The 20,876-nt window shown below is 41.7% G+C and overlaps 2 protein-coding genes across 15 annotated transcripts in view; both read right to left on the reverse strand.

Annotated features, from left to right (window-relative positions):
* Positions 1 to 732, reverse strand: part of camk2d2 (calcium/calmodulin-dependent protein kinase (CaM kinase) II delta 2) — a 46,316-nt gene extending 45,584 nt beyond the window's left edge. For 12 of the 13 annotated variants that reach the window (XM_026170896.2, XM_026170890.2, XM_026170894.2 and 9 more), the window contains exon 1: positions 314 to 732. In XM_026170896.2, the coding sequence (XP_026026681.1) occupies positions 314 to 375 (62 nt within the window). In that variant the 5' untranslated portion in view covers positions 376 to 732. The remainder of the gene's footprint in view (positions 1 to 313) is intronic. The other variant, XM_080302921.1, reaches the window with a different exon arrangement.
* Positions 733 to 6,506: 5,774 nt separating this feature from the next.
* Positions 6,507 to 7,740, reverse strand: cxcl8a (chemokine (C-X-C motif) ligand 8a). 2 transcript variants are annotated; one of them, XM_026170899.2, is made up of 4 exons: positions 7,476 to 7,740; positions 7,224 to 7,341; positions 7,009 to 7,095; positions 6,507 to 6,869 (listed from the first exon to the last, which is right to left on the reverse strand). In XM_026170899.2, exons 1-4 carry the CDS (start codon positions 7,540 to 7,542, stop codon positions 6,860 to 6,862), a joined length of 282 nt encoding a protein of 93 aa, XP_026026684.1. In that variant the 5' UTR covers positions 7,543 to 7,740; the 3' UTR covers positions 6,507 to 6,859. The 2 variants fall into 2 exon arrangements, with proteins under 2 accessions (XP_026026684.1, XP_026026682.1); XM_026170897.2 differs by having other exon boundaries at positions 6,507 to 6,872; positions 7,476 to 7,730.
* Between the last annotated feature and the right edge of the window lie 13,136 nt (positions 7,741 to 20,876).

Below are 20,876 nucleotides of genomic sequence, written 5' to 3' on the forward strand. Positions count from 1 at the left end.
AGGCAGATGACGACACGCTCCATACGCGTCTTCTTTCGTAAGCACAAAACGTAAGCAGGGCTTCAGATGTTGGATTAAAACAAATAGGATCCCATCGCACAGGCCTGCATGATATACATCAGTGTTTTACCCCTCTGCATCAGGCTTCATCGCCGCACTTATCAGCAGCGCGCACAAGCACACTCACAAAAACACACTCAGCCTGAAATCCGCGTCCCTAAACCAAGGCGGCCTATTACATAACAAGCTGACATTTCAAAAGGGATGATGCCAGATGATTGAAACAAAAAGGAAGAAGAACGCGTTTCCTTACTTCCCCAGCTCCTCGAACAGCTGATATTCGTCAGTGAATCTCGTGCAGATCGTTAACGCCATCCTGAAGGAGGTGCCAAGGACTGTGCGGAGACGCGGATAAGGTGCACTCACAAACTGTATATACCACACACAGTCAGCACCGCCCGGTTTTGTTCTGAACCTGCAAACCAAACGAAGGGACTCATGCAGAGCTAAAGCGCATCGACAAGAGCTTTAGTGGAATGATTTCTGCGGCAGAAACGCAGCCTGCTAGAGCGTACTCAATCTGGAGGCGTTATCGTCAGCCGGTCCTTTATTTTCTTCACATCCAGCGGCTTGTTACAGCTCGTGGACGCAGCATTTTGTGTGTATGTCGGTTATCTCCTGTGTGTCCTGTGCTGTAAGTGTTGTCTTTCTGCACGCATCGTACGCCGCACTACCGCACCTACCCCCGGCTGTGCGCTCAGTCCCGCCCCTTTGCCTGCATCCTCACGCAAGCCACTGGCAAACAAAAATAACAACATTAATAAATGTAACGTTGTAAATATTAACAGCATTTGGATGCACGAGTATTTTTGGCGTGTCTGCAAAACCTTTCTGAAATTAAAAAATCGCGCAAATGAAATGTAAGGTCATACATAAGCTAGAAACTGAATCATCCCTTCTTCTGTTTTATTTACATTCTTGATTTATTGATGATTAATTGTGAAGCATCAGTGGCAAAACAGTTGTGACAGTGCTGGCAGATTATAGGAAAGTGAAGCTGATGGTTGGTTGGCATTTTGTTTCTATTTACTAGAGATGGCACAATACCACTTTTTTATGTCCGATACCGATACCGATATCATAAATTTGGATATCTGCCGATACCGATATGAATCCGATATAGTGTTTTTTAATCAACAAAACTGTTTTTTAAAATATCTTGCTGCATTTTGCAAGTCTGCAAGTTCATACTCAAGTTTAAAACAACAACTACACTAAAGCTATTCTGTTATACCTGTATACAAAAAAAATATTTCATAGTTCAGCAATACTGATCAATCTAATTTAGTATTTAGTATTTATTTATTTATTGTCATTGTCAAGAACAATGAAATTGCGTTTGGGGCTTCCATACAACCCAAAAAAAAGAAGAAAATAATAAATACCCCTTAAAACCCAAGTGTACATATTTAACCCAGTGTGACTCCAATGCAATAAGACAATCCTTAGCAATAATGTTCGTAGAAATTCAGACAAAGACCTGAGAAACATGACAAAATACAACAATGCAACCCATTCAATATTATTGTACTGTGAGATATGATATCAGATATGATAGTTATCTATTTAAGAAAGGGGGGGGGGGGGGGGCAGGAGGGGGAAGAGAATAAAGATATGATGCACCAATGCAGACCAGTTCATTGCTATTAAGAAGTTGGATATGGTTATTGTCCGTGAGAGGGGGGCAGAGAGTTCAGGAGCCTCACAGCCTGTGGATAATAAACTTAGACCTACACCATCCTCCCTATTTCTAGTGTGGTTCCCCAGCTGCACCAAGGCCGATCAGCAAGCACTCCAGCGGGTGGTGAAAGAAGCTGGCAGAATTATTGGAACAAGTCTGCCAGAGATCAGTAATATCTTCCCCACTCGCTGTCTGAGGAGGGTGCACAGTATCCTGCGGGACCAACATCACCCTGCCCGCCACCTTTTCCATCTGCTGCCCTCAGGGAGAAGGTACAGGTCTATACAGGTCAGAACATCCAGACTGGCCAACAGCCTGTATCCACAGGCTGTGAGGCTCCTGAACTTTCTGCCCCCCCTCTCACGGACAATAACCATATCCAACTTCTTAATAGCAATGAACTGGTCTGCATTGGTGCATCATATCTTTATTCTCTTCCCCCTCCTGCCCCCCCCCCCTTTCTTAAATAGATAACTATCATATCTGATATCATATCTCACAGTACAATAATATTGAATGGGTTGCATTGTTGTATTTTGTCATGTTTCTCAGGTCTTTGTCTGAATTTCTACGAACATTATTGCTAAGGATTGTCTTATTGCATTGGAGTCACACTGGGTTAAATATGTACACTTGGGTTTTAAGGGGTATTTATTATTTTCTTCTTTTTTTTGGGTTGTATGGAAGCCCCAAACGCAATTTCATTGTTCTTGACAATGACAATAAATAAATAAATACTAAATACTAAAATACTAATTCTGGTATTTTAAAGAGTACTTAGCGTAAATATTAAGCAACCTAACTAATAGGGTTCCAACTCCCAGCAACAACAAAAATAAATAAATAAAAAATAGGGAACCACCCCTCACGCGCCACCTCATGATGCTTAATCGACGTAATCAACCTTAATTTGATGCAGTGTGAAAAAAAATGCACAGAAATCAATTATTTTTCAAGAAATATTAAATAGATTCAACATCTTTCTTCAACAAAATTGCAGACTGCACAGATGGTACCTTCCCAAAGGAAAAAGTACTATAGCTTACTAGGGTATATATATTAGACTTAATAGTCACTATATACAGTAATTGACTTCTATTCATTTTACATCAAATTAAAACTTTGTGTGTCAGATAATTATTTATTAAAAGCTAGACATTTTAAATGAGAATAAGAAAGAAAAGTATGTCTTTGTGCCCCCTTTTCCCAGTTAATGCCCTATCGGCCCCCCTGGCTAAACTTTGCTAGATCCGCCCCTGCACAGTTACCAGCGTCAGCTACGTAGAAAAAGATCCTGGTGTAGAAAGTAATATTAAATAAATTCTAACAACAGCTTATCAAGCTTAAACGTGCTGCTGTTGTTCAGCCGCTGGTTTCCTCTTTCTGGTGCAAAGTGGGCCAAAAACAAAGACGGACTCGCGACAGAAAAGCCGATCAGCTGATCATTAAGCAGTTTCACGATTGAAGTAGCAGCCGGAGAGCAAGAGGCAGTCGCTCGTTAAGCTTAACGCAGGAATGCTTTACAAACATTCAGAGATGGACTTACACACTTGCTTTACTTCTCTCGGGGATAACTTTGTCGGAGATGAAATGCCGGGTTGCTAGCGAAGCTCCACATGCTATCCAGACCACAGGTCCCGCATGCCACAGCCGCTCTATCACGTGATGCATACTGCGCCGACGTGCTAACGTTCTGAGGTGAGTTACGGCGTGTTGCAAGTTTTGTGAGGTGCTTTCGTGATATTTAATGGATCGGATTACATTTTTTATTTTTCTCCGATATCCGATCCAGTCATTTAGGTCAGTATCGGACCGATACCGATACGTAATATCGGATCGGTCCATCTCTACTATTTACATCCCACACAAGCCCTGCATAGGCATACAGAGCTAGAGGGTTCTGCACAGTATCACACCTGATCCTAGGACTGCACTCTTCGATTCAGATATTGTAAGTGGAATTTGCTGAAGTCACTGTCTTAGTATGGGGGGCAACAAGTAGCAAAAACAATCCTGATAGATGCACATGCTGTGATTTAAGATAAGCAACAGCCTTCTAGTATTAAACAGACACAAACAAATCATACAACTAACCAGAAGGAAGCTTTCTGTGTTTACTCTGCACAGATGCTATTTATAGGGCTGCTAACATGCTACTAGCTGCTAGCAGCCTTGACGGTACATGGGGGAAAGATGGCAGAGCTAATGCAATATAATGATTTATTTAACCACAGAGGTAACTAGGCAAACAAATCCAGAAATTCACTGAATTTAGATCTTTGGCGTGTTTATTGAGATGGTAATAAACACACCAAAAGGTCTAAATTCAGTTAGATAAGGCAAAGAACCAAACAGGTGGAAGTTCCACCTTCAGTTTTTTGGGTACTCACATCTCCACCAACCTCATCTGGACCCAGAACACCAGGTAAAGAAAGCCCTGCAGCGTTTGCACTTCCTCTGTGCCTTGAGGAAGAATAACCTGGACCAGAAGCTGCTGCTACCCAAAAGAGTCATTGGCTGCACCTCCCAGAAGCTGCTGTTTCAGGAAAACCAGGGTCATCACAGGTGACCCCGTGCATCCCACGCAACAGCTGTTTGACCTGCTGCCCTCTGGATGGCGCCTAAGGTCAATCAGGTCCCAATCCTCAACACTGGCAAACAGCTTCTTCCCTTGGACCATTCATAATGTCAGGAAAGACTATCCCCCCACACCCCACCCCTGGCCACCCACTCACTAATCTGAGCCATGATCTGAGTAACCCTCATCACTCAGGTCACTCACACACAGACTCAGACCGAGTCCATTACACTACTTTCAAATACTTTGTAAACTATCCTCTAATGCCTTTCTGCTGTGTGGCTTCCTCTTGTTTTGTATATATATTCCTCTTTTTTACATATTCTTGCTGTCTTGTTATTTATATGTTTTCTTTCCATGCACAGTTGGTGTAGAGCACTCAAAATTTTGTTGTACATCAGTGAAAATGTTAGACCTTTATCTTTAATAGTTTTAAGATAATCGCGTTCAAACATAGCCTGACATTTCAATGTTTGAAAAAGAGACCTGAAAGTGGGTTGTTATCTTTAAAAAATCATGAAAAGTATTTGATATATGAAACTAAAATTTTACAGTACTCATTATGTATGTTCACATTTTGATTCAACCATTCCTTCTCACTTATCCAACTCATATTCACTACCTTTCCAAAGTATATGCTAACACAAAGTATGAAGGAGCCAAGGATTGTACTATCTCCTAAGAGATAGCCTATCCCAACACTGAAACTGGAAAAACTAATATACAGATTGTTTTCAATGCTTCAAATGAAATTCTTTGCAGTCTCTTTTTGCCTGAAGCCTAGAACAGATGGATATCTCCAGATGTTTTGTTTCATTCCGTGAGATGCTCTGCTAGGCCTGGCCTTTGCTGCAGCCACTTTTAGCTGCAGCTTCTTTGTTAGTCTCTCTGGCTTTGTATGTAATAACCAAAAGCATCCATTTTATTTGTATTCTGCCAGGTTTCAGGCCTTTTGGTGTCACTGAGGTGACCAGTACTTTCCTTCTTTAAAAGAATGTATTGATTTGGCCACCCCTTTTCCTTTTTTCAGCCTGTTATTGGCCCTTCACTTCCATCCACATCTGTTTTGCTCTTATTGAGAATTCTAGTGAAAAATACCACGTGTTAGTTCAACACTTGGAATCAACTTCACTTCTTTGGAATTGGCTACATGGCTATGGGAAATATGCACTTTGTTTGATTAAAAATTGAATTAAAAAATAAAATAAAATAAGAAATCAGGGCTGATTAGGAAGTGTTATGCACGGGGCGATCATGGCTCAAGAGTTGGGAGTTCACCTTGTAATCGGAAGGTTTCCAGTCTCGGTCGTTGTGTCCTTGGGCAAGACACTTCACCCGCTGCCTACTGGTGGTGGTCAGAGGGCCCAGTGGCGCGAGTGTCCGGCAGCCTCGCCTCTGTCAGTGCGCCCCAGGGTGGCTGTGGCTACAATGTAGCCATCACCAGTGTGTGTGAATGGGTGGATGACTGGATGTGTAAAGTGCTTTGGGGTCCTTAAGGACTAATAAAGCGCTATACAAATACAGGCCATTTACCATGCAGGCCAGCAGAGATTAGAAACCAGGAGGGGCTGATGAAAAATGGGAACTTCTGGGTCAGTGAGATAATAACAACAGGAAGAAAAATCCAAGGACATGTGTTCAGTAGAAAGGCAAAGATAAAAGCAAGAATGTGGTTTGGCAAAAGTGAGCATGCCCTGAAAAGCAGATTATAACACATATACCTGTGAAGTCAATTAACTTTTGAGGTAATTTTGTCTTGTGACCCCAACAAAAGAAAAAATTGTATCGGTGGATCTCCTTGTCACATTTCAGATGACAGATGGCCTCATGACATTCTCATCAATAATAGATGTTCCCTCTAAAATTACAGTTTTAGGACCAAAGAGGAAAAACTAGTCATGGTCTGACAAAAAGCCAATTACTTGATTATTATGTATTATGCCATAAGTGGGAATCAGTGGACTACTTAATGTAGGTCCACTATAACTAGTTACAACAGTAAATAATTACTTAGACACAATATGCATCAGTAATAACAATCTATTAAAATATGTAATGTATGTCATATATGTTACTATATCATCGAATGGGTGTTTTTCCATACAGAATATTTACAATATCTGGCTGCTCCTATTATTGATATTGTCAGTTTTGCAATATAAAATGTAAGAAAGGGCAAACAAGCTATTTCAATTTGACATTTTATTTGACATTTTATTTCATAAATACAGAAAAAAAATTAAGCACTTATAATCATAAATACATAAATACATACACACAGGGAAATAGGTAGCCTCCCTTTCTTCATGACAGGAGAATACATGGAGAATACATATACTGAAGTAAAAAAATAAGGTGTTTGATACAAACACTTCAATCAAAATTCTGTCATTTTTAACAGGTTTTCAGGCGATGGTACTGCTAGTTGCATATGATGACATTCATCTCGTGAAAGGAACACGGTGATTTCAGTGATTTTTGTTGGTTAAAAAACAGCTCGTTCATGAAGCACATCTCTTGTGTCGCTTCAGTTCTTCAGCTCAGGGTCTGCTGCTTGGACAAGAAACAGTAAAGAAGAATTAATTTGTGTGTCAAAAGTGGATTTTAACATTGTTTGATAATTTCTTAGTTTCTATTTCCTATTAAAAGAAAGACTGCTGTGTTGGCATACTTTTAGGTAAAATCTTACCTGGACATGATCTTGTTGATCACTTTCTTGACCCAGGGGGCCTCAGGATTAAGGCAAACCTCTTCACCTGTCCTTTTCAGTGTGGCACTGCAACACAAATCAGTGAAAAAAAACTAAAGTTTAGATAGAGAACTCGTGTTGAAGCCAACAAATCACAGTGACAAAATCAAGCAAAATTATCACTACTGAGATGGAAAGAAGACTTTGGCTCTTACATGATCTCCGTCTCCTCGCAGTGGGAGTTGGGAAGAATCAACTCCACCTTCTCGATGTGGCGGCCAATAGGTTTGCTTTCTGTCTGAATGCAACGGCAGTGCAGTTCCACTCCCATGCCTGTAAGAAGAAAGCAGTTGCACATGGTCACAAAGTGCATGCTGAAAACATTTAATGCAATGAAAAAGGATAGCATGAATAAAATTGCTTGTTACTGCTAAATTAAGCCATTAAATGACAAAAAAAAAACATACCTTCACAGGTGGCCAGCAGGGTCAAAAGCACCACGATGGAGCTGACAATGATTCTGTTGCTTATCATTTTGCCTTTTAGAAATTCTGTAAAAACTAACAACGAAAAATAACAATGTTCTTCTGAAAGCTGATGAAGCCTGAAGCGCTAATCTACAACAGCTGTTTGTTTTTTCTTCTAGTCTGTTTGTCTTTCTTTCAGCTCCCGGTCCCCTCTCTTCTCTCAGTTCAGCTGCTCTGCTGTTTGACTCTATCCCTGAAGAGGCTCAGCTTTTAAAGCCAACTGAAAATGACTCACTTCTTGCAGATTGCGCAAGAGTGGACTTTCAGACCCGGTGTGGGAATTCACACTGAGAGCTCTAATAGTCTGATTTATCAAGATTTGTCACATATATCACCTTTGTGGAAAAACACTGTGACTAAAACTCTGTGATAATCGACTGATGCCACAGGAATGCTTCAGATTTTTTTTTTTTTTTCATTAACCAACTACGTCTGCATTCCTGTATTGCACCAGCTCTTGCACGAAGCTTAAAGATTGACCAAGTGGTGACTGATTCACAGATATAATATAATTTACACCTGAATGTAATTTTTGAATGACTGGTTGATGAATGTTAGCCTCCGTTTGTTGGCATGTCTCTCACATACTCAGTCATCATGAAAGTTACCTATTTGCATAGTTTTCATAGAAAACAAAGTGAAAATGGGGAAAAATGCAAAAGTGGCTAAATTCCTAAGTAAAATGTAGTATCACATTCGCTCATCAAGTCTTATAAGAGCTACAGTATTTTTTATTCTTAAAGAATTTCATTTCTTTTCCATATGAGATGGTAATTGCCTCCTCAGTAATTAACTGCCAACTTAATTTCACTCAGTCCTTAAGAAGAAAAGCTAAATACCTGCTGTATTTCAACAGTGGGTATACTGTGAATATGTTGATCATGTACACATGCCATAAATGCATTATAGTAAAAAAAAATGCATATATGTTAAAAAGAGACAGAAAATAGTCAACAGTGCAATAGACTCAATACTTGAAATGTGCAATTCACTTGTATTTTTATTTTTTATTCCTATTTATTCTATTTATCCCCTTTGTATATTTTATTTATATTTGTCTCTGTATTTATATATGTGTGTGTGTGTGTGTGTGTGTGTGTGTGTGTGTGTGTGTGTGTGTGTATATATATATATATATATATATATATATAACAGTTCTGTAACTGTAACTTCGGTCGTTGCTGTGCTTTTTTTGGAAGTCGAATTTCCCAGAGGAACCCACCCGAGGGATTAATAAAGTTCTATCTTATCTTATCTTATCTTAAAATCCTTTCCCAGAACTGATGACACTGAACCTTTGGCGTTTATGCACCCTAGATTACATTGGTGTCATTTTGGAAGGCACGATCGTCAGTTTATTACTTATGCGATTGATATTTCCTGAAGCAACAGTGGGTGAGCTGCCAAACGTTGTTATTGGACTTGAGTCTGATGCAATCTCATCTAGCTCAAACATGTCTGCTGACATGACGTCGATTCAATCATTCTCCCGAAGCAGAAGGAAGTCTGAGCAAGAGAAAAAGACTTTAACTGTTGCTTCACTTAACAAATTAATGCTGACTAAAGATTTTTTTTCTTTCAGAGGGCAAAAGTCTGTCATTTAAAGGCACAGATATTTCCATATTAGTTGTAATGAATTTTTTTTCTGTTTTGTTTTGTTTTTTAAAATTGATTTTTGGAAAAATTGGATGCAATGACCAAAGGTCTATAAACCTATTAACCGATGGTCCCTTTGTGGTCACACCCACCTTCGCTATATAGAAAGGGAAAGCAGTTATGGTTAAACACAGAGCATGTGATGGACCTCAATGGAAAGTTTTTAAGTTAACCATTACGATGCTGAAATTAAAACTAACATATGTAGTGAGACATGTGAAGAAAAGATGATATCCGGCATGTGACCACCAGCAAATGTTAGAAATCAAATGACAGTTTACATCATCTGGCTCCATGAAATTCCCCTAAAGAAATATTTATACATATATGAGTGACCAAACACTGTCTATTGCTTGAGTTTGAGTTCTGTGCATTTAAAGTATTTCATATTTCCTGCACACAACAAAGAAAAAAAATATTTCTACTGTTATATGCAAGATTTCATTTTGCAAAGCAAAACCTATTTTAAGGAGCGTACTTTCGTATATTAGTGAGGACATCTCATTGGCATAATGCTTTAATTTTCTGCCATCACAAAGATGTTTAAACATGTACACACACACACACACACACACACACAAAATACAGGAACTAGACTTTTAATTAAGAGGAAGTATAACAAAATTTTTCCTAACAGCATGTTTCACAAAACAAAACTTCCACAACCTCATGTTGGCCCATCTTGAACCTAAAGCTAGAAGTTGAAGCAAAGAAATTCCCCTAAATGGAATAAATGAAATCAGACCATTTTAGGTGGATAATGAAAATGATGAACTATTTTTAACACCTATTTTGGAATTATTGTTAAAAGATGACTCACACTGTCAACTCACAATGGCCAGGTTTGAAATGACAAAACAAATATTGGATGAAACTGCAGTGCCATTTAGTGTAGGTATCTAAGAGGTGAGAATAAACTCTACTAACTTTTATGCAAGCATTCCAGTTTTTGCGTCCTTGTGAATCATCTCACTATCTACTTGAATTACAGTACTTGCTGCCATGCTGGTGCATGCTGGTAGCAGGCACATTCATTGAGATTTGACAACAACTGGGGTGGGATGAACTGTGCTTAAAAATGACATATATGGTCATGTTTCCTCAGAATGAATAGTAGGAACGTCTGTAAACCTTCAACTTTATGTAGCTCACTGATTTTCCCACCAATTGTGTGTTTTCATTTACAGATTACCACATTCTAAGTGAAGTATATAATAAAAAATAGATATTTTCAAACATTAAAACAACTCCAATCACCTCCACATTCACTAAATGTATATTGCCAAAACTATTCACTCATCTGCCTTCACACACATATGAACTTGAGAGGCATCCCATTTTTAATTCCACAAGGTTTAATTTATTTGTGTTTATGAAAATTTTTGACCATCGTTCCACAAGTGCGTTTGTGAGGTCAGACAAGGAAGTTGGAGGAGAAGGCCTGGCTCCCACTCTTTAATTCATCCAAAAGGTGTTCAGTCAGGTTGAGGTCAGGACTCTGTGCAGGCAAGTCAACTTCTTTTACCCTCCAGCGAAGACGGACGAAGCTGATGAAGGCTGGAGCGGTCCCACTGACCCTCCAGCAGACGACGAAGGCTGGAGCGGTCCCTCGGACCCTCCAGCGAAGGCGAATGAAGGCTGGGGCGGTCCTCGGACCCCCCCAGCGAAGGCAATCCCGGACGAGCCCCCATATGTTACACCCCGGCCTAGGCAACCGGCGTGCAACGTATGAAAATAAAAATAAGAAAAAGACACACGAGAAAAAAACTAAAGCTCTCCACCAAAATCCCAAAACGAAGGTGTCTCAAACGAAAATATTAACAAACCCATTCACAGCTATTTACAACAGACTATTTATTTACACCAAAACACCAAACTATTTACAACACGGGGGAGATCGCGACCATGACACACTGAAACACAGGGTTTAAATACCTAGAAGGAGCAATCAGGGAATGGACCACAGGAGGGAAACACAGCTGGGGCAAATTAGACCTGACGAGACAGGGAAACGTAAACTGAAAACACTAAGATAACACAGACTTTCAAAGTAAAACAGGAAACACATAACAGTCACGCCAAAAACAACACACTGACAACACCGAAACGTAACATACGCCAAACTCTCTCATCATGTACTATGCACCTAAGCATCCACTGACCCTGCTCTGTGACTTTAGTTGGTTTGGGGCATATCTCAGTGTGCTGTTAGAGTGTGCTGAGAGTGTCACCAAAAAATTAAGGAAATTTGTTAAGTGGAGGACAAAACATGCCAGGTCTAAAAAACTACACATATCTACTGCAGATAAACAGTAACTGAAAGCCATGCCCTAAAGAAATAGAGGAAGAAATCACGAAAAAAAAAAAGACAAAGGGAATGCAAGATATATCTGTCCCTTCTATTCCCTGAGGTCTCATCAGAAATTGTTTCAGTGGGAGTGTGGCAGTTAAAAAGCCATTTTTAAGGAGGGGAACCGGGAAGAAAAGGCTAATATGCTGTGCCAAAATAAACAAGAACGGACTCAAACTCAGTGGCAACAGGTCTTGTGAAGTGAGTGTCAACAGCCACTGCTAAAACTTGCTGAAAGATTTGTCATGGTTTGGGAATCTTGTCAAAATTCATTTAATTATGAATGCAAAAAAGTAACATCAGATTATAAACCATCATTCACTAACATCTGGAACTCATCTGATTGCTGTGTCAGTGATCACCGTCACTGTCAAAACATTATTGATGCACAAAAGGCACTGAATAGAAAACACACAATGGAACATAATCTGTCATGGGTTGAAAAGCCAGACTTCAACATGATTTAAGCAGTGTGGGATTACCTTGACAGAGACTTTTAAAGAAGGCAGCTAACATCCAAAGAAGAGCTTTGAATGTCCTTCAAGAAGCCTGTAGTCATTTCATTAACGAAAAGAAATAGCAAGGAAGCTTGCCTAAGCAAGTTGAGGTCGTGTGAAGAATAAAGGTTTACCTTACCTAAACCAAATATTGACTTTTAAGTTCTTTAGAATTGTGCAGACTGTTTTTACTGTCAACACTGTATTTCCATTTATGCTGAAAATGTGTAATACAGTAAAAAGTTAAACTGTTATTTTATCAGTATAGTAGACATGTATATTAAATGCATAGATGCTGACATTGCACCTTTTCACTGTTAAAGCAATGTAGAAAGATGAAATATTTTGGAAAGAAGTCAAGACAACATGCAGGAAATCTATTTCCTGTTCATAGACTCAAAGATATATACACACAGTATATACAGTGTGTGTATATACACGCATCATGGACATGAATGTCATGGCAACAAGGATTTCTTTGAACTGTTCTTTTTCCAGCGTGGAGTGATTGTACAGTGTACATATTTAATTACTAAAAAATTTTTGATTGAACAAGTTTGAATTTATTTTCTGATTTTCTCCAGTCCACATGTGACACACTAATGTGTGGTCACATCAGGAGTAGTACTTGTTAAAAGAAAGAGAGACTTGTCACCGAAGTGAACCATGTGTAATGAGGTAGTTGCACCCCCCAGCCTCCGGGTGGCGCATTGTTCAGTGAGACAGAATAGCGAGGTCATAGGTCCTCCTCTCCAATATGGCAGAAGCGAGGCAAAGAGAAACTTCACCAGTCGTCTCTGTCTCATCATTTCCCTGTTTTGCAGGTTTGTAACCGGTAAAACTATAGTAAAACGGTTGTAAAATATTGATAAGAAACATAGCTAAATGTGGGGGTATAAATCAGCGGGTAAACGCTGTTATTGGTTACGTTTTATGAAGTAGAAGGACTGAAAAAATGCCAAAGCCCAGCCAGCCGCGGGCGCCATTTTGGTTTCCTTTCTTCACTTATTTCGGGTCGTTTAGCTGAATAAGCTCCTTGTTGTGTCCTGATATTGTGAATATGAATGTTAATCTGCTGTTGGCAGTGAAAAACGACTGTTTACTGGTTCTGAAAAGTGATTTTGAGAATGTTAAAGCTAAAGCTAAGCCTGTCGACATACACATGACTCTTTCATGTATTTGTGAGCCACTAAGCTAAATTGATTTAAGACCAAGCACTGGTATGTTGGTTAAAACAATCAGAATACATAGGTATTTGGGTTAAAAGTTAAAGAGAGGTAAAAATGTATTTGAACATGCATTTCATATTGTTTTGAATTGTCATTCAGAGAGAATAACCGAGTAAATGATGAAGTATTCTTGTTTCCCATGTAAAGATCGTGGTATTGCAGCTTGAACACACAGACGGTTTTACTGTTATTTCTGTTGTATATAGAGAATGGTGATGCTGCAAATTAAAAATACATGTGATTGTATAAATAAATATGGCAGAAGCGAGGCAAAGAGAAACTTCACCAGTCGTCTCTGTCTCATCATTTCCCTGTTTTGCAGGAACATTTAATCTGTTTTACCGGCCCAAACTCTGGGTCGGTTACAGATTCTTGGTGGCCCGTACGGGGATTGGTTCCACATCATCAATGGAGCTGATCCTCACACATCCATAAGACCTGCTGCGGAGCTGATGGTCCAAGGAGAGTTGGTGTAAAGCGGAGGAGCTGCTATCCACTACAGAGGGAAGATCCAGTTTAGAACTACCCATCGCAGAGCAACGAGGAGGACATCATGGCTGACGGCGTAAGGAAGAGCCTGGTGTGGGACATCAGGAAGGGCCTTTTCGCGCTGATGCCGGATCAGCTTTTTGAGATTGCTGCAAAGGTGGGTCCAGTACCAGGCAAGGATCTGTCAGAGCTGTCAAGTGATGATGCAGAAGGAAGCTTCGAGTACATCAACTCCTTCATCTACAGCAAGGCAATGTTAGAAGCTGAGGACAGTGGGATGGGGGAATTGTTAGCGCTAAAGGACATGGTAGATGAACTTCTGAATCCTACCGACAACCAGACCAGTGCCGTGGAGACAGATGTGGAAACACGGACGCCAGAGCGTGCACCCCACCCTACCTCAGAGCCCAGCCAGTTCAATGCAGCTCAAGTAAACATGGATCAGTCTAACTCTAGCCTTAACATCCCACAAGAAGAACTCCTTAAAATGATTTCGGACTATGAGAAGGTTGGTAGGACATTGCAAGGTTTAGTAAAAACTCCTGCACTACAGCAAGCTCAAGAACAACTCACCTCACAAAGTAATGTTAGACCTCCCCCAGGCCCTGTAGTTTCCCTCAAAGACCTACCTTATCTTCCGAGACGTGAGTTCAAGGTTCAGGGAGGCCAAGTAGGAGATCACATGTCAGACATCAGCTACAACAGTGTGTGTAGGCAGATAGAGGAGGGTCTAAAAGAGAATTTTACAGAATCTGAGATTGTTAGAGGGGTGTTAAAAATAATTAAACCAGGCAGTTTCAAGGACATGTTAGTTAATAAAGATGACATGACAGTTGCCGGGTTAAAAGGATTCCTGCAGTCCCATCTTGGAGAAAGGAGTAGTACAGAGCTGTTCCAGGAACTGATTTGTGCCAAACAGAGAGAAAATGAAACAACACAACAATTTCTCTACCGCATAATTGGCCTAAAACAAAGAGTTCTTTTTGAGTCCAAAAAGACTGATTCTGAGATTAAATATACCCCAGAAACAGTTCAAGGTGTCTTCTTGCACACAGTTTATCAGGGGATCGGACATAAGGACAATGATATTAGAAGAGAGCTGAAGCCCTTGCTGGCGAACCAGTCAGTGACAGATGAGATGATTCTGAAACATGCAATGAAAGTGACCAGTGAAGAATCTGAGCGTCACCGGAGATTAGGTTCCACACCCCGAGCAAAACAGTTCAGTGCTCATGTTGCCCATGTGGATGAGGGGAAAGTCAAACTAACAAAGAGAGAGGTTGCAGATCAAAAGTCAACAGCCGACACAGTAAAGCAACTGGAAGAGAAGATTGATGCACTCACTAGAGTAGTAGATTCACTCGCAGAAAAAATGAAGAAAGAGTCTTCTAGCAGTACAGCTAGACCAGCTGCAACAAAGACTGAGAGACTTTATGCATGTTCTACATGTTCACAGGTGGGCTCTAAAAATTGTAACCACTGCTTCTCATGCGGCGAAGAGGGCCATAGAGCAATTGGCTGCCTCAAACGTCCAAAGCAGCCGGGAAACGAGGGCCGGTTGCTGCGGAGGGACCAGCGGTGACCGGGACAACATCGGAGTCCCACTTTGACACAGAGACTGAATCATGTGACAACACCAAAGTGCACCAAGCTAAACTCAAGAGACAGAAATCCAAGAAGAGCAAAAATGAGCCACTAAAAACCGCTGTAAGCAACAGAGAGCCAATAGTAAGACTAATAGGAAAAAAAGCAACAACAAAATGCCTTCTTAATGGGTTAACTGTGACCGCTCTTGTAGATACAGGGGCTCAGGTTAGCTTGATAGACCGAGCTTGGAAAAATAAATACATTCCAGATGTCAATGTTCGTCCGATAGCAGAGCTCATAGAGTTAACTGACTATGGGAAAGTGCCAAAGATTTATGCAGTTAATGGGGAATCTCTTCCATTTGATGGGTGGGTAATATTAACTGTAAATTTGCCAGGCAATGAAGACCCAGAGCTTTCCATGAACGTGCCGTTTCTAATTAGCTCAGTGCCCTTAGACACACCACTCATAGGGTTCAATGTGGTGGAAGTGTTAATCCAGGGAAGCCCAGCACAGGCTGCTTCTAACTTAGCTAAGCTACTTGGGGGTGCACTGTCTATTCCAGTCGATGAAGCACAGGGAATGGTACATTTCATCCAGACACATCAGGAGAACACATCTCAGGGGCGCTTGAGGGTGGGTTACAGAGACACAGTAATTCCTGCTGGCAGCACAACCTGGGTAAAGTGTAAAGTCCCACCACAGCTTGACCCAAGTGAACGTTTAGTCTTGTTTGAGCCTGAAGAGAGTTCTGTCCAGTTGCAGCAGTTAGGATTAGGAGAGGGACTCTTAGAGATCCAGCCCGGCAAACTACCTTATGTAGCTGTGCCTGTAGAAAACCACACTAGACATGACATTGTTCTAACAAGAAAGACTGCTATTGGTAGCGTCCAGGCAATTAAGAAGGTGATAGAGACAGATTCACCCATTGAAAACGACGCTAAAGTAGAGGCAACTACTGTTTGTCAGGCAGAGACAGGTTCCCCTAGAACTTTGTGGCAGCCACCAGTAGATCTAGGCCATCTTGAGAAACAGCAGCAAGACATTGTGGAAAAGATGTTATGGGAGGAGTCAGGCGCTTTCGCTAAAGATGCTCATGACATTGGTTGTATTCCTAGTTTGCACATGTCACTCAACCTCAAAGATGACATCCCAGTGCAGAGGGCCTATTCCTCTGTCCCAAAGCCTTTGTTCTCCGAAGTGAAGGAGTACATTCAGGACCTCCTGGCCAAGGGGTGGATTGTTAAATCCAGGTCACCGTATGCTGCTCCAGTCGTCTGTGTCCGAAAAAAAGACGGCTCGTTACGCCTTTGTATAGACTACCGTCTGCTGAATCAGAAGACCATTCCGGATAAACACCCTCTTCCTCGGATCCAAGACCTGACCGACACTCTGGGGGGGCATTCATGGTTCAGTATCCTTGATCAGGGAAAGGCGTACCACCAGGGCTTCATGGCGGAGGGCTCACGTCACCTCACAGCCTTCGTCACCCCCTGGGGTCTTTATGAGTGGATACGAATACCCTTCGGCCTCTCCAATGCACCTGCGGCTTTTCAAAGAAGCATGGAGGAGATGTTAGATTCGCTCAGGGACAATTGTTGTATCCCATACCTGGACGACATCTTATGCTATGCACCAACATTTGAAGAGCATGTTGAGGGTGTGAGACAAGTTTTAAGAGCACTCCAGAGGCACGGAGTAAAACTAAGACCCGAAAAATGCGAACTGTTTCGCAAAGAAGTAAGGTATGTTGGCCGCCTTGTATCTGCAGAAGGGGTAAGGATTGATCCAAAAGACTTAGAGGCCGTAGAATCCCTAAAAACTAAGACACCTCAAACAGTTGGTGATATAAGGCGTCTACTTGGCTTCTTAAGCTACTACAGAAGCTACGTCCAAGACTTTTCGAGGATTGCAAAACCTATCTATGAACTGTTAAAAGTAAAACCGGACATGCCAACCTTCCCATCGCGCCAACTGAAGACTAAAGGTCCCCAGTTGTCATCCAAGGCCCCCGTTGAATGGACTAGTGAACACCAGCATGTACTTGAACAGCTAATTACCATGCTTACGAGTCCCCCAGTTTTGGCCTACCCAGATTTTAACTCACCGTTCTGCCTCCACACAGATGCCTCAGAACAGGGCCTCGGTGCTGTTCTTTACCAGCGCCAGGATGGAAAATTACGGGTAATAGCGTATGGGTCCAGGACATTGTCACCAGCAGAAAAGAATTATTGTCTCCATAGCGGCAAGCTAGAATTTCTGGCACTTAAATGGGCAGTGTGTGAGCGTTTTAGAGACTATCTGTACTATGCTCCACACTTTACCGTCTATACAGATAATAATCCATTGACCTACGTTATGAGTACTGCCAAGCTTAATGCCGTGGGCCATCGCTGGGTCGGGGAACTGTCAGACTTTCACTTTGAGATCAAATACAGGCCTGGCCGGGCCAATGTTGATGCTGACACATTGTCCCGTCTCCCTCTTAACATTGACATGTATGTGGGTGAGTGCACTGAAGAGTTATCACCTGAGGTGGTCCAAGCAGCCTGGGGTGGAGCTAGAGCAGCTCGAGAAAGTGATGTTGCATGGATTGCTGCCCTAACTATCGCTGAAAATGCAGCCCGGGAGCCACATCCAGTTTTCCCTGCAATCGACCAAGATGAGCTAGCTCAAGCACAAAGAGAAGACAAAACGGTTGGAGAAATAATGAGGCTAAAGGAGAAAATGACAGTCTTAACAAATGACATCAGAAACACAGTGACTAAAACAACGAGGAAAATGTTGCAGGAGTGGGACAAATTACATTTCAAAAACGGACTGATGTATAGACAGACAGGTGAAAGGCAACAACTAATCCTCCCTGCAAAGTACAAAGAGACGGTGTTAAAGCACCTGCATGATAACATGGGACATATCGGCACAGAGAGAGTACTGGCACTGGTGAGAGAGAGGTTCTACTGGCCGTACATGAAACGGGACATAGAAAGCTATGTTACCAGGAAGTGCCGATGTATCATTAGCAAGAAGCCAACAACCCAAGTACGTGCTCCAATGGGCACCATCACATCCACCTCGCCTTTGGACCTGGTCTGCATCGACTATCTCCACCTGGAGCCCAGCCGGGGGGGATATGAATACATTCTTGTCGTCGTGGACCACTTCACCAGGTTTGCCCAGGCGTACCCTACCAAAAACAAGTCTGGGAAGACAGCAGCTGAGCGAATCTTTGGAGAGTTCATTCCGCGCTTTGGGTACCCAGCACGACTTCACCACGACCAAGGGCGCGAGTTTGAAAATGAACTTTTCAAGACACTGAGGGAGAAATCAGGTACTGGACACTCGAGAACATCCCCATATCATCCTCAAGGTAATCCTGCCGAGAGGTTTAACAGGACACTTTTACAAATGTTAAGAACGTTAGGTGAAAAAGAAAAGGGGAATTGGAAGGATCATTTGCCACACATAGTTCACGCTTACAACTGTACGCGCCATGAATCCACAGGTTTTTCCCCCCATTTTCTACTGTTTGGGCATCACCCGCGCCTTCCTGTAGACATTTTATTTGGTCTAGTTGGGGAGAAGCAGATAATGTCACACAAAAGCTACACAGACAGGTGGGCGAAAAGAATGACAGAAGCGTACAGGATAGCCAGTGAAAAAAGTAGGTTGTCTAGTATCAAAAACAAGTCTTTCTATGATAAAAAGCTGAGGGGTGTAGTGTTACAGCCTGGTGATAGGGTCCTCGTAAGGAACTGCAGTGAACGTGGGGGACCAGGGAAGCTGCGATCTTACTGGGAGAAAACCATTTATTTGGTTAAAGGGCAAATAGGTGATAATCCAGTTTATGCAGTCTATTCGGAGGGCAGTGATGGAAGTAAAACCAGGGTCCTACACCGTAACCTCCTATTACTGGTTAACGACCTCCCAGTTGAGGCTCCGCCTCCGAGATCTGAGCAGGCACCTAAGAAACCGATTAGACAGAGAGAAGCGGAGTTAAGTGAACAAAACAGACAGAAAAGCGATTCTAGTGACTCAGAATCTGATGAGGATGCAGGAGGGTACTGGTTTAGGTTCCCCAGAGAGGCTAGACATGTTGAAAGAGACGTCCATTATAGTCAATCTGGCGTACCCCCAACAAGCCAAAGCCCTGAGGACCAAAGGAACCGCTTCCAGTTACCAACTAGAGACAGTGAAAGAGAAAGAACCTCCAGCGAACATGAACAGACAGGAATAGACAGTCAGATGCCCCCTGTCCCTGAGGTACAGGCACAGCCAAATTGTCTGGAAGAAGGATGTGAAAGGTCCACTTTACCTGGCCAAGCGCTACCACAGATACCAGCAGGTGACCCACAGACTGAGTTAAGAAGGTCAGCCCGAGAAAGGAGACCTAGACAAGTGTTTACTTATGAGTCACTGGGAGAACCGGCTCTACAGCCACAGGCCATAGTATCTGCACTAGCTGCGCCATTCTTTCCATACCAGCCATGGACACTAACACCTTTTGTACCATTTAGCCCAGGGTTTGCATCTTGTGTATCCAGTTGGGCCATATACTTACCCTGCACATATGCCATGTTGAGTATTTGACTGTATTACTTTTGAAAATGTTTGTATTTTTGAATGTCAGGAGCCATTTCCATTTGTCAGGGAGCGTGTGACACACTAATGTGTGGTCACATCAGGAGTAGTACTTGTTAAAAGAAAGAGAGACTTGTCACCGAAGTGAACCATGTGTAATGAGGTAGTTGCACCCCCCAGCCTCCGGGTGGCGCATTGTTCAGTGAGACAGAATAGCGAGGTCATAGGTCCTCCTCTCCAATATGGCAGAAGCGAGGCAAAGAGAAACTTCACCAGTCGTCTCTGTCTCATCATTTCCCTGTTTTGCAGGTTTGTAACCGGTAAAACTATAGTAAAACGGTTGTAAAATATTGATAAGAAACATAGCTAAATGTGGGGGTATAAATCAGCGGGTAAACGCTGTTATTGGTTACGTTTTATGAAGTAGAAGGACTGAAAAAATGCCAAAGCCCAGCCAGCCGCGGGCGCCATTTTGGTTTCCTTTCTTCACTTATTTCGGGTCGTTTAGCTGAATAAGCTCCTTGTTGTGTCCTGATATTGTGAATATGAATGTTAATCTGCTGTTGGCAGTGAAAAACGACTGTTTACTGGTTCTGAAAAGTGATTTTGAGAATGTTAAAGCTAAAGCTAAGCCTGTCGACATACACATGACTCTTTCATGTATTTGTGAGCCACTAAGCTAAATTGATTTAAGACCAAGCACTGGTATGTTGGTTAAAACAATCAGAATACATAGGTATTTGGGTTAAAAGTTAAAGAGAGGTAAAAATGTATTTGAACATGCATTTCATATTGTTTTGAATTGTCATTCAGAGAGAATAACCGAGTAAATGATGAAGTATTCTTGTTTCCCATGTAAAGATCGTGGTATTGCAGCTTGAACACACAGACGGTTTTACTGTTATTTCTGTTGTATATAGAGAATGGTGATGCTGCAAATTAAAAATACATG

Source organism: Astatotilapia calliptera, chromosome 6 (assembly GCF_964374335.1).
Source record: "Astatotilapia calliptera chromosome 6, fAstCal68.1, whole genome shotgun sequence".
Classification (NCBI taxonomy): domain Eukaryota; kingdom Metazoa; phylum Chordata; class Actinopteri; order Cichliformes; family Cichlidae; genus Astatotilapia; species Astatotilapia calliptera.

What these genes read in the sequence shown, in the direction of transcription:
- cxcl8a (XM_026170897.2), bottom strand. Translation starts at nt 7,542, where the DNA reads ATGATAAGCAACAGAATCATTGTCAGCTCCATCGTGGTGCTTTTGACC. An exon ending in CCTGCTGGCCACCTGTGAAG is followed by an intron (nt 7,342 to 7,475) that starts GTATGTTTTTTT and finishes TTCTTCTTACAG; the next exon opens with GCATGGGAGTGGAACTGCAC. An exon ending in TGCGAGGAGACGGAGATCAT is followed by an intron (nt 7,096 to 7,223) that starts GTAAGAGCCAAA and finishes TTTGTGTTGCAG; the next exon opens with TGCCACACTGAAAAGGACAG.